Consider the following 12,682-nt stretch of genomic DNA (forward strand, 5'->3'; position numbering starts at 1 on the left):
AAAATGGGGAGAAACAGGCAAAGAAATAGCCAAAGGGAGAGCTGTCCCCCAGCTGGGTGCCTTGCCTGAGCTGTTCCCTAAGGACAGCTCTGGCCACCACAAAAAGTGGGAATTGTTGCCCCTCGCTGGGAAACACCTCCCCCGCAGCAGCAGAGGCCGTGGTGGGATGTGTGCGTGTGTGTGTGTCCCCTCCAAGGGACGCTCCTCTAAGTACCCCGATGCCAGTTTAGGATTGGGCCTTTAGACACGAGGTCTTGGCTTCACCCTCACGACTCCAGAGCCGCCGTCCCCCCTCGGTGAGGTGAAGCCAGCCGGCCTGAACCCGCCGCAGCGCTCCAGCCCGCCGCGCCATCATTAGGCTCCAGAGTGAACACCCAGCCCGGCACCCCCCCCTCCCCCCCTCCCACATCGCCCCGCCCCCTGCGGCGCGGCCCCGCCCCCCCCGCCCGCCGCCATTGGCTCCCGGTGCCGGAGAGGGGGGGTGGGGCCTCGCTCCGCGTGACGTGCGCGGAGGGGCGGGGCGGCGGCTGCGCGTGCGCGGGGCGCGGGGGGAAGGAGCGCGGGCCTCTGAGGGGAGCGGCACCGGCACCGGCACCGGGACCGCAACCGGGACCCCCCGCCCGGGACACACAGCCCGCCCGGCCCCCGCCCAGCGGGGAGGAAGCCGAGCGTTGAGCGGCCGCGGGCCCCGCCGCGGGGAGCGGAGAGAGAGAGAGAGAGAGAGAGAGAGAGCGAGAGCGCGCGGGGCGGCGGCGGCGGGAGCGGGAGAGGGAGCGGGAGGCTCGCTCCTCCATCATGTCGGCGGGCGGGGACTTCGGGAACCCGCTGCGGAAATTCAAGCTGGTGTTCCTGGGAGAGCAGAGCGGTGAGTCACCGGCCGGCCCGGCTCGGGGCTCCTCCCTTCCCCCCCCTCCCCTCCCAGACCCGCCCTTTGGGGGGCCGGGGTCGTGCCTGAGGGGATCCCCCCCTTCCCGACCCGCCCTTTAGGGGCCCGGGGTCGTGTCTGAGAGGATCCCCCCCCTCCCGACCCGCCCTTTGGGGGGCCGGGGATGTGTCTGAGGGGATCCCCCTCCCAGACCTGCCCTTTGGGGGGTCGGGGTCGTGTCTGAGGGGATCCCCCTCCCCCCCAGACCCGCCCTTTAGGGGGCCGGGGTCGTGTCTGAGGGGATCCCCCCCCCCCCCAGACCCGCCCTTTGGGGGGCCGGGGTCGTGTCTGAGGGGATCCCCCTCCCAGACCTGCCCTTTGGGGGGCCGGGGTCGTGTCTGAGGGGATCCCACCCCCCCCGACCCGCCATTGGGGGCCCAGGGTCGTGTCTGAAGGGATCCCCCTCCCAGACCCGCCCTTTGGGGGGCCGAGGTCGTGTCTGAGAGGATCCCCCCCCCCATCCTCATCCTCCGTCAGGGTCTCAACCCCAAGTTGTGAGAGGAAAAAAAAGTGTGGGGGGGTCTCCCACCCTTCCCCGCTGCTTTCCGTGGGTTTGAGGGGCTGTGGTTGTGGTCCCTGCTCCCTGTGGTGACAGGGAGAGACCGAGCGCGCTCCAGCTGGGGCTCAAACACACGAAACAACCCCAAAACCCAGCGGCTTGCATCTCCAGAACCAGCTGCTGATTCATTTGATCCCAGCTCCTCTGTTTTTTTTTTTGAGGAAGCAGGCGTCTCAACCCCCCGGGTATTTTCCCTGTAAATCGAGCAGGTTTTGTTTTCCAAAGCTGGAGTTGTGTCTTGGCAAAGCGGATCCACGCTCTGAAATATTTAATTCAGTCGGTGAGATTTTTTAATTCCACAGACAAGAAAAAAAAAATAATAAAACAAACCCCAGCAGCCCAAGCGAGGTTTCCTCCTTCAGCAGGAGGCCTCTGTCTCCAGTACTGCACTTAAAAACCTTCACTTTGGGGAGTTTTCTGAAAAAAATATATAAAATAAGTGCTGGCTAGTCAGATGCTTTGTGTAATCCTGGTCAGATATCGAGTGATCTTTGACATATTGAGTAGGTGCAAAATATTCTCTGTCTCAGGGTGGGGTATTTGCTCCCTCAGCCACCTTTGGTCTCTATGTGGTAAAGATGATGAAATACTAGTCTCTTTTTTTTTTTTTTTTTACCCAAATGACTTATATTTTGGTGTTCCCTCACTCATGTAGATGAGCTTGGTGATCTGGCTGCTATTGAAATTATTTACCTACACATTAGTGGTTTCCTTTAGCCTTTTCCTTTATTTTATTTTAATTTTATTTTATTTTATTGGAACAGCTCCTCTTTACATCAAGGATTCAGAGAGCACAAGTTCAACTTGGGTGGGTTGTTTTTTTTTTTGGGGAGGGGGGGTAAGTCACCTGATCTACTTGGTGAGGTGCTATTTGGCCAGCCATTTTATGAGGATTTTGGAAGAGGGTCATGTGTAGAAGGTGCTGGGTGTGTGTTTGGTTGGGTTGTTGTTTTTTTTTTTTTTTTTTCCCCCAAGGTATTTGATAGCAGGAATCTTAAGTATTAGCTGTGCATTTGCAAAATGCTTGGCTTGTTTTACTGTATCTCTGAGCTTTGATTTCATGAAGCTTTTCAGATACCCCCATGGCAGGTTGTAGCACCTGGGGTAGATCTTAAATCTCAGCGGCTCTTGCTTTACACGTGGATTTCTTGTCTGTCTATTCCAGCAGACATAACATCAGATACCTGCTTCCTCTAGCCTTGTCAGGCTTTTCCCCCCCCCAGCTAGTCACCTGTGTTTATACTGGAAAGTTTTAAATAATTCCCGTTCATAGCATTGAATCTGAGGAGGAGAGAAGGGTATATAGCACAGCAAAATGCATCCAGCTAAATACACACTGCTGTCTTGCCTGTGGCTTCTGGATGGGCTGGGGCTGATTTAAATCTGACTGGTTAGGGCCTGGCCAGCAGCTGTGATGTGGTTTCAGCCCTGCCTTTGTCTCTGATCCTGGGCGATGACTCTGGCTGCTCTGCGGTGAACTCGGTGCTGAACCTGGTGATGAGGATGGCACTGCAGCCTGGGCAGGCTCCCATCCAGCACCTGGGTTATTTTCATTCTCAGCTCTGGAGAAACGGCTTCTTCAGAAAATTTGGCTTGAATCATTTCAGCTATTGCTCTCATGATGTCATCCTGTGTCTTTTTTTTTTTTTTCTGTCTAAAGGGTGAATAGCTCCCATTACAAATCATAGAATCATAGAAAACCAGGTTGGAAGGGACCTCAAGGATCATGTGGTCCAACCTTTAATGGCTCCTGGAAGAATGAATGTCCTAATAATATTCTTCCATAAGACAGAGAGAATTACGGAAGCGTCTCTGGTGCTGCAAAGGGAATTCAAATGGGTTTTGCTTACACGCAGCTCCCTTTGTCATTCTTTATTTTGAAGGTTAAGGGAAGTCTAGAGATAAAGTTTTTATAATGGCAGCTTTCATGCAAGAGAAGATCTCTTTGTACAACTGTTGCACTGGATTGCTGCAGTCGCTTCCTGTTCAGCTGAAAGGTTGCCTGCCCTGTTGGGAGGCTGTAATTAAAGATACCCTCCTGCTGCTGGTAGGGAGGCAGAATGCTTCTGTTTCTTCTACATTCTGGGACTTTGCAGGGACAAACGACGTGTTATGAAGGGCTATGGTGTTGATTAGCTGCCTCAGCAACCAAAGGTGGCTAATATCAAACCTTCTCTGCTGGCTGGATACAGTCATTTCAATAAGTGTCTGTGTTATGGCTGAGAAATTCAGGAGTTCATTACCCTGCGGGCTTTGCAGCCCTTCCGTGCGAGTGCAGGCAGTACCTTTCCATGCGAGACCTGGAAGCATCTCTAGATGCTTTATTCTCATTTGGAAGCGGGGTTGCGTGGTGGATGCAGCCTGGGATTTTATTGCTGGTGCCCTCAGCCATATTGTGGGAGTTGGATGCTGTACACCTGGGCAGGGCTGCAGTGATTCCTCCCGGTTTCGCTGTTCGACACCAGCCGCAGCTTCTCTTTCCTCAGCTAAGATGCTGATTGATTGATTGATTTGTTTATATTTTTGGGTATAAAGCTCCTTCTTTCCTTGCTCCCTGATCCCCCAAATCTTGTCTCCTGTGCCCATCACATTGTCTGCCTTTTCTGCCTCCCATTGCGCCAACTCCCGGAGCGCTCGGCGCGGTGGCGCGGGAGCCGACCCCACTGCTGCGGCTCTCTCTGGGTCAGCCCCTGGAGGGTGGTGTGTGTTGGCTGAACGACATCAGGTCACGCTCACGGCTCCTTTCAGGATTGAACTGCAAGTCATTCCCTCTCCACAGCAAGATGGTTGTTGTGTCCCCCACGCCCCTCCCCAGCTGAGCCTGGATACTTGCCGCATGGACGGTGGTTTCATCACGAGCCGGCAATATAATAATCCCTGTCCAGCTAGAAGAAGCTTCTCTTTCTCTCATTTTTTTATAAACTTGTACTACAAGGATATAGCATTGGGGGGCTAGCAAGAAGGCAACTTCACCAGCACTGCCCTTAATTGAATTACTTTTATCAATGATTGAAGATTATACAGAGTTTAGCAGTTTTAAATATGCTAATCTTTGCTGAAAAGGCAGAGAGGGGCTCTGTGCTGAGGGATTAGATGGAGCTATTGTGGGGAGAAAAAAAATGTTCTTCATACTGCCTTTGATCTTGTTTTATCAGGTGATTTTCGTCAGTCCTAATGCCTCGAGTTCAAGAAATTCTGATTTCTAGGTCACGTCAGTTAATGTACATACCACCTGTGTTGTAGGGTAGCTTGCAGGGAATATGGTATGTATTCAAATATTAATAACATCTTTAGTTTTACCTTGCATGTGAGCACCTCTCTTATTTAATACATCCATTTTTTAATGGAGTGGGCAGAGCTGAATGCTGGGGCACTGCAACAGAAATATTCTTCCCTCACGTGGGTTTATGCTGCAGCTTTTATTGGTGAGCAAGTCTGAAGGGCATTAATATGTACAGAAAGCAAAATAAGCCCCTGTTGTCTCTTTCTGCTGGCGTTTCTGCATTGCATAAGATCTGAAAAGAAAATGTTGATTTGTTCTAATTTTCTTTATCAGGAACTGAGATTTTTAATATTGAAAAAACTGATGAGTACAATATAATAACTGGAGGAATATAACTGTTTGGAAACCACTAATGAACTACACAGTTGCATAACGATGTTGGTACAGGCACTGCTGAACAGTGTGATGTGTCTTATTAGATAACTGGAGAACTGCAGGTGGTTTGTGTGTAACATGAACCTGGTCTAACACTGGTCACAGTTCAGCCCATCTGCAGAGACTGGCATCCCCGTGGAATTGAAAACTCTTATCTCGTTCCCTTGCCTTCTGTTAATTCCCTTATACCTTGGCTTTCCTGTGGCCAAGTTTTCAGGTCTTTTCAGGTCTGGAGAAGAGAAGAGTGAGAGGGGATTTATTAATGTTTACAAATATCTGAAGGGTGAGTGTCAAGAAGAGGGACCAGTCTCTTTCCAGTGATAGGACGAGGGGCAATGGACACAAATGGGAACACAGGAAGTTCCACCCCAACATGAGGAAGACTGTGAGGGTGACAGAGCCCTGGAACAGGCTTCCTGGAGAGGCTGTGGAGTCTCCTTCTCTGGAGACTTTCAAGACCCATCTGGATGCATTTCTGTGTGACCTGCCCCAGGTGATCCTGCTCTGGCAGGGGGGTTGGACTTGATGATCTCCAGAGGCCCCTTCCAACCCTGACCACTCCGTGATTCTGTTACCATTTATATTTGGACTATATGCATTTTCCACAGGTTGCTGAACTTAATTTTCTTGGGTACACCTGGTGGTGGAATGTTGTCCCAGTTCTGTCTCTTCTCCATCACTGGAACAGCCCTTCCTATAGCAATGTCTGAGAAAATACTAAAGTGTTTTGTGGTGCCTGTTCTCATGGTGTCTTTTGATCCCTGTCTATTTGTGGAATTTTCTGAAGGAGCTGGGTCTTTTCTTCCAAGGAAGAATAGCTGTGCCTTTCTGCACTTTGCTATGTGTTTGTGTCTGTATCTGAGAAGTAATTTGTGAACTTGGAAGGAAAGATCCTCTTAACCCTTGAAAGAATGGATTTTATATCTGCAGCTTTGGGGTGTTTGGTGGTACTTGGCACTCTTTTGGCACAAAAGATTTGGGTTCTACAAAGCTGATGTTTGAGGCTTTTATTGAGGCTGTGAGTGGGATTGACAGAGAAACAAAGGTGAGGAACCACATCTGAGGCCGCCTTAGCAGGAGATCTAGTGTTTGGAAATTACCAGAGCCAACAAGTTGTCATCCCTTCTTGATTTCACTGGTGGTTAAAAATCTGTCTTCTGTAATCAATTGGTGAGGAAGTAGCCATCTTCCTAGTTACCTGATAATTTAGCCCAGGTGTTAAAGTCATTTGGTGGGCACCAGTGAACCAAAACAAGCAAATGAAAACTCTCAATGGTTTGAAACATGGCTCAGAAGAAATTGAATTTTGTTGTCTCAGTACAAACACCGTGAGATTTTCCAAGACAACCTCCCAAGCTCAACTGTGAGTCTTGTAACTTGCAGGTACAGTTACCTGGTGACGGATAAATGTTTCTGAAAGGGTTTGGGAGCTCCGATGCATCTCTTCTGGTATGGAGCGGGACAGGGCAAGACTGAAAGCACAATTTTGAAAATGAACTGATAAAATCATTAGGAGTTTACTGCATGGTATAAATTATTTATGAATGTAGTCTTAATGAAAAGAAGTGTGGAAGTAGTTTGAATGAAAAATGTGTGTCTCAGCAACCAAACAGCAGTCAAAATATGGACTGGCAGTGAAAGTAGAATTTTTTAGGTCTGCTTTCTTGATTTATTTACTGATCTTACACAAAGTTGAAAAGCTAAATGGATTCTTTGTTTTCCCCTCAGCATAAAACAAACTGTTCTGGCTCTAATATATTGAAGGGCCTAGGGACAGCAAACAACCAAATAAATTACTTTACACATATTTTCTTTTATGTTCAAAACTTGATGGGCTAGATATGTCTTGGAATATTGGAGTAATATTAACTGAAGACTTTTTTTGTGTGTGTTTCATTAGTATTTCATTTTTACCCAAATGCAGCTTAGTGCATCACAGAGGACAAAAATATGCTAATCTGGGAAGCAAATATTGTAGTAAACTAAATCTAAATAAATGCTTTTCACCTGAGTGAACTATGTAATGGTTCAGTAAATGTGTGTGTGGGTATCTCTATTTTACTTGGAAAATACGAAACTTACTGCAAAGGCCAGACTGAGTGGCAGGATCCTTTTGAGATGGAAATCACTTCTCGTTTGTTGTGAACCACTAAAAACACCAACTTAAGAAAATAACCAACTCTAAGTGCAAAGCAGGATCCAAATTGAGGTTTAAGTGGAGAATCTTCCCACTCCTGATGTGACACGCAACTCGCCAATTACAAAACATGCTACTGAAACCTCCCCTGCTTGGATACATGGACCTGCTTGTTGCGTGCCTCTGACTTCTTTAGCCCTTCACTTGCTTTTGACTGCCTCCTGTTGAGTCTGTCAAACTGAGTTCAGTCTTCAAGCTAGGAAGGAAGTCCTTATTCAGCTGTGCAGCACAATAGTGCCATTTGTTTTATTTGACTTTTTAGAACAAGGGTGGAACTTTCTTTTTGGTTCCCTGTCAGCACGTCCTTTCTGCTGGACTGCTGTAAACTGTGATGAGTTGGTGCTCCCTGAATGCCAGGGCAGGGTTTCTCACTCCACTCAATGATTTTGAAAGACATCTTGGATTTCTGGCATACCCAGTGTGAACCTAATTGGTTTAGTTACAGTGCACAAGGGAAGCCAAGGAATACACTGTGTAATGTCCTGAAGTTTGACTTTTAAAGTAGTTTTACAAAGCCAAACACAAAATCGTTGAGACCTTCAGTGGTGATGAGAACCAGTTAAGAGTGCATGCTCTGAAGTCCCTTCTGCTAAGGCATTTTTTGTCCATATAATAACTGCTTCCTTTAATCCTGTCACAACAACCAGTGCTGGAAGTGCTTCTCTCTGCTGTGCTGGAGTCTTGACTGGTAACTGCGAGTGAATCCTGCTTGACTGTAGCTGCTTCTATGAGTACAGGTGCACCCTGGTATCACCCATGATAGTTGCTTCCATTTTAATGCACAGAGTTGGGACATACTTTTGAGTTTCCATTACTTGTCTCTCTGCCAGTATCCCCTGGAGATGCCACACAGCTATTCTGGGCCTTGCAGGCTCATAGTGTTCTCTCATCCAGACGTGTGTAGGTGTCATCAACACACAGCATTAAGGCTTTGGTTTAAATCTAAAGCATATTTGCCTAGAACTGAAAGAGCTGGGGAGAAATATTGGAGCAATGCTGATGAGCAGGTAACTATTTTGTCTTCAGACATGGCCAGAAGCAGCTGTGCCAGTAGAAGGTGTGGGAACACCTGCTAATGGGAAAATGTTCTTGACTTTCACTTAGTCTCTTTTCTGTCTTCAATTATGGCCACTTAAACCTCTGTGCTCTTAACATTTGTGACCATATAAATGTATGTGATTGATCCTGCTAAGTGACAATTGTTAATTATTTGCTTCTAGGGGAGCAAATGACAATAGCTGCAGCAAAAAAAACCCAACCCACTCCAACATTTCTGTAATTAATGTAGAGGCCAGTTTATTCCATTCCTCTAAATGCTTCCTGCTGCACTTCCTGTACTTGCCTCTGTCTAGGTTTGAGTTACAGCCAGTTCATTTTCTTAATGTTCTCGATAGGTACAACACAAAGGGAAGGGAAATTAAATCTAGAATGTGGAGCTAAAAGGAGAGGGGCCCTCTGAGGGTGCAGTCTCACTGGCAGAGCTCCAAGCAGTGGCTGCTGCAGGACTGACAAGATTCCTGTCAGTTTGATCTCTGCCAGGGAGTCTAAGAAGCTGCTGCTGGAGTTGTGGACAGTGAATTCCTGCAATCAGGTCAAGAGTTTGGCCCTGAGGAGGCTCTGAAGCTGCACAGGAATGGGCAGGCAGCGTTGTGTTCATCTGAGTGCAGAAGTACTTCTTTGCAGCTCATAGGGCTGGGCACTTCATTTGTTTTAATGAAGATGTTGTCTTCTCTGGGAGTAGAAAATATTCACTCATTACTGACTCTGTTCTCTTCTGCCAGCACAGAAATGGCTGTGAGAAACCCTGCTTGTCAGAGATGGGAGGATTTTTTTTTTTTTATGGCCTGACAGAAGGAAGGCTTAGCAGAGGACTCTGAACAAGATGGGTGATTGAATCATCCAGAGGATGTCTGAGGTGGTGGAGGAAATGGAGAGAACAAAATTTATTGTAAGTGCTGCGAGCAAAAGCAGAGTGCGCAGACAGGGATCAATAAATCTTGGTGAGAGCAGCATGAGCTCCAGACCAGGGTCTAGGGAATTAGATTAGAAATGCAGGTAAGTGGGGAACACTTGCTTTTGGAAAAGCCAAATCTGCAGGTAGTGTTTCCTGATGAATGCAGTCAGTATTGTGAAAGTTAGAGGAACAGGTCTTGACTTCCAGGTGTAGCAGAATTAACTGGCAGTGAAATGCTGTGTCTTCTCTTTCAAAGGAATTCTGACCCCTTCTTGACTTCTCTAGGGCAGTAGGCAGGTCCTCATGCTAGAGGTTTGCTGTCTTAATTGTCTTGTCTGTATTACCTGATTTTATTTTTTTTTTCCCCTTCACCTGGGTTGTGTTTGCTGCTGAAGCAGTTTTTGAGTATTGTGTCCTTGGCTCACTCAAAATGGCTGAAAATCACTCATGTCTGCATAAAAGCTAGGATGGCTTCACTGAAGCTGAGCTTCTGCTGCTTGTTTGGATAAAGCTGTAGGAGAATCTTTCTGCACAGCAGCTGAACACAGCTGGAGGAGGCTGAAATTAAAACAGCTGAAGAAAGTTTGAGTTTGGTGTATGATCGTAAGGAAAGCCCAGAATTTGTCTTGTAAGGCATTCAGAGGTCAGGAAGAAATGCAAAGAGGTTTTCACAGGGTGGGTCTCTTCCAGCCCCTCATTTTCAGACCCATTCACTCGCTTAGGTTCTTGTAATTCCTTCTCAGCTTTCCAGGCTGCCTCTTAATATCAGTTCTTTATGTAATCAGTCTGTAATTATGCTCCTATTCTTTCTGTTCTTCCTACTTCTCTTTTTTCCACTGAGTTTACTTAGCAAAGGAGGCAAAAGATATCATTGGAGTGGCTTTTATCCACCATCATACAATTAAATTTGTGACCACAGTTCTTTTCCACTCTTTTATTTTTAGTTACTCTTAGACCTCAGTGTGACTTGGAGAAGGGGGTAGGTTTTCTTCCTGAAACTGCATAAGCAACAGACAGATCAAAAGCTTGTGTCCCATAAAATTAATCTCCTTATTTGGATGCTTCAGTGTAATAGCAGACTCAAAAAAAGACACTTTTCCCAGTCAAAAGTGTTGCAATCTTATAATCAGATGCTGGTTTGGTGTTAAAATAATTATTCCTCTCTCCCTTCCCCTGCTCTTTCCAAGAATGGAGAGGGCTGTTGGGTTGCCTCTGTTTATATCTGAAACCTTGGTGGACTGTTTATGCTGTCACAGCAGGCAATTTACAGTTAAAAACAGTCTTGGCCTCAGGAATTCTACAATTTTGCTTAAAAATACATGAGGGATTTAATTTTTCTCTTCTCTGGAAGACAGCTGGGTTTTCCCCCAAATCATTAAACTGCAGAATATATAGTAAACTCAAGAGGAGCCTTGTGCTAATTACTACATGCATTCCCTCCTGGAAGGCCTGACATCTAGAGAAAAATTTCCCTATGGAATTGTGTGGATGATGTTTCAAATGGTTCTTGTAGCCTGTGCAAGACTTGTACAGCTCTTTCATGAATCTTGATGGCAAACAAATGTTTGGTCAAAGGTCTCTGAGGTTCTCAAAGAACCTTGTAGTGCACTCAAAGCTGGTTTTGTAGGTATGAAGACCCAAAATTACCTCCTGTGCATGTTTATAAGGGGAGTTGCTGGAGTTGAAAGAAAGTCTTTTCTGTGTATCTTGGAGAGTAAATATTTAGCTAAATAGAAACTTAACTAATACGTTTCTTTAGAGCCTTTATATGAGGAGATTGTTCTTCTGGAAAATGCTGGTGGAGGAGAATATTTATTTTAAGATACTGTCTCCCAGCTGGCATGTAGATAATTCTCTTCTAAAGAATTTCCTGCTCCAAACCAAATTTCTCATCTAATCACTTTCTTTTTTTCCATAGTTGAACCTCACAATTCTTTTTGGAATAACCTTTTTCTAGAAAAGGTCAGAATAAAAGAAAGAAACAAAAAACTTGTTCCATTGACTATTTGGAACAAAATTTGTATCTTTTAAAGAAAAAGTTTGTCTTTAAAAAAAAATTATTCTAGATGAATATTAATCTTTGGGTCTGCAGACCCCTCAGGCTCCATGGCCTCTTCACAAGGCATTTATGAAATGCAGCTGGGGAGGAACAAGCTGCTTTAAACTCCCTACAGAGAGATTTGTGTCTCGGGAAGTTTTTAGAGGCCTGCACACTGAAAGGCTGGAAGTTGTTGTGCTGGATTAACAGTGTTTAGTTTGCCAGATTAACACTGTTTCAGTTTGAAGTTCTTAAGCTGCAGTGCAGGTGGAGCAGGCAGCAGGAGCATCCATTGGCCGTGCTGGTGGCCTCTCTTCTGCCCCAGTCCCCAGGAGGAAAGCTGGCTCAGCTCAGGAGTGGAGTTGGGAAGGAGGAACAAGTTGTGTTGTGTCAGGATATGCTTCTCTTGAGTTCTTAACATAAGGTCTTTGTAGCCATATTTTACCTGGACTCATACAAGTATCTTAGGAGACCAGAGTGTGCAACTTCTCAAACTGGACTATTCTTAAGCTCTATGTGCTTTTTTAGTTTCTGTTGCTAAAAATATTAATTCTGGTTGGGGTTTTTTGGTACTGAAAACCAGGATCCTGTTCTTCTCTCATAACATGCACAGACATATGTGTTCTGCTCTATTTTGGTATCAATTATTTTCCTCCTGTGTTGATGTGGGGTTGCATCATACAGGCTAATGTGTATTTTTGTGCAGAGGGTTGTGTACATCTCTGGTTATTTTTGCACCAGTCCCCAGGTGTTCTCTGCAGACATCCCTGTCAAGTTGGATCAGCAAATGCTCTCTGAATTTGGGCTGTGCTTTGTGGAGAGGTGCTCTTAATGAAAGCACACAGAATGTACCCTGTGTGTTTCTTTTCCTTACAAGCTGCCTCCTTAGAAGCCAGGCTGCATTGACCTTAAATGAGGACTATTTTAAGGTCTTGCTGGAGCTTCGTTTTGAAGAAATATTCCTATGTCTGCCTGAAGAATGAGAGTGAGAGAAGAAAGGTCTTGTGGAAACTGTCCTGCAGCTTTCATGTGGAAAGAGTGAAGGTCAAGTCTTAATCCTCCTAGAGCTGCCCAGAGGATGATAGATTCTGGGAATAAGATGTGGTCACTGGGGAGGAAGCTACATGGATCTCTCTTTTTTTCTTTTCGTTCTTTTTTTTTTTCCTTCCCCCAAGCAGGACAGAAGTTGCTACAGTGTGAGAGGGCAGAATTTTCTATGGGGTAGCATAGGGTGGGTAGTCACAAGAGGAGGGAGCAGGAGGAACTATTAGCTTGTTTTGCCAGGTGGATAATGGTGCTGGGAAAACGTTAAGCAAGACTTAAATTAGTTAAAGGAGGGAGGGAAGGGAAG

The 12,682-nt window shown here is 46.2% G+C and overlaps 1 protein-coding gene across 2 annotated transcripts in view; it reads left to right on the plus strand.

Annotated features, from left to right (window-relative positions):
* Window positions 1-539: 539 nt before the first annotated feature.
* The window catches only part of RAB6A (RAB6A, member RAS oncogene family), a 67,182-nt gene continuing 55,039 nt past the window's right edge, over window positions 540-12,682 (plus strand). Inside the window, exon 1 of one of the 2 annotated variants that reach the window (XM_051608800.1) lies at window positions 540-865. In XM_051608800.1, the coding sequence (XP_051464760.1) occupies window positions 796-865 (70 nt within the window). In that variant the 5' untranslated portion in view covers window positions 540-795. The remainder of the gene's footprint in view (window positions 866-12,682) is intronic. The other variant, XM_051608799.1, reaches the window with a different exon arrangement.

The sequence above is a fragment of the Apus apus genome, chromosome 1 (genome assembly GCF_020740795.1).
Source record: "Apus apus isolate bApuApu2 chromosome 1, bApuApu2.pri.cur, whole genome shotgun sequence".
NCBI classification, from domain to species: Eukaryota; Metazoa; Chordata; class Aves; order Apodiformes; family Apodidae; genus Apus; species Apus apus.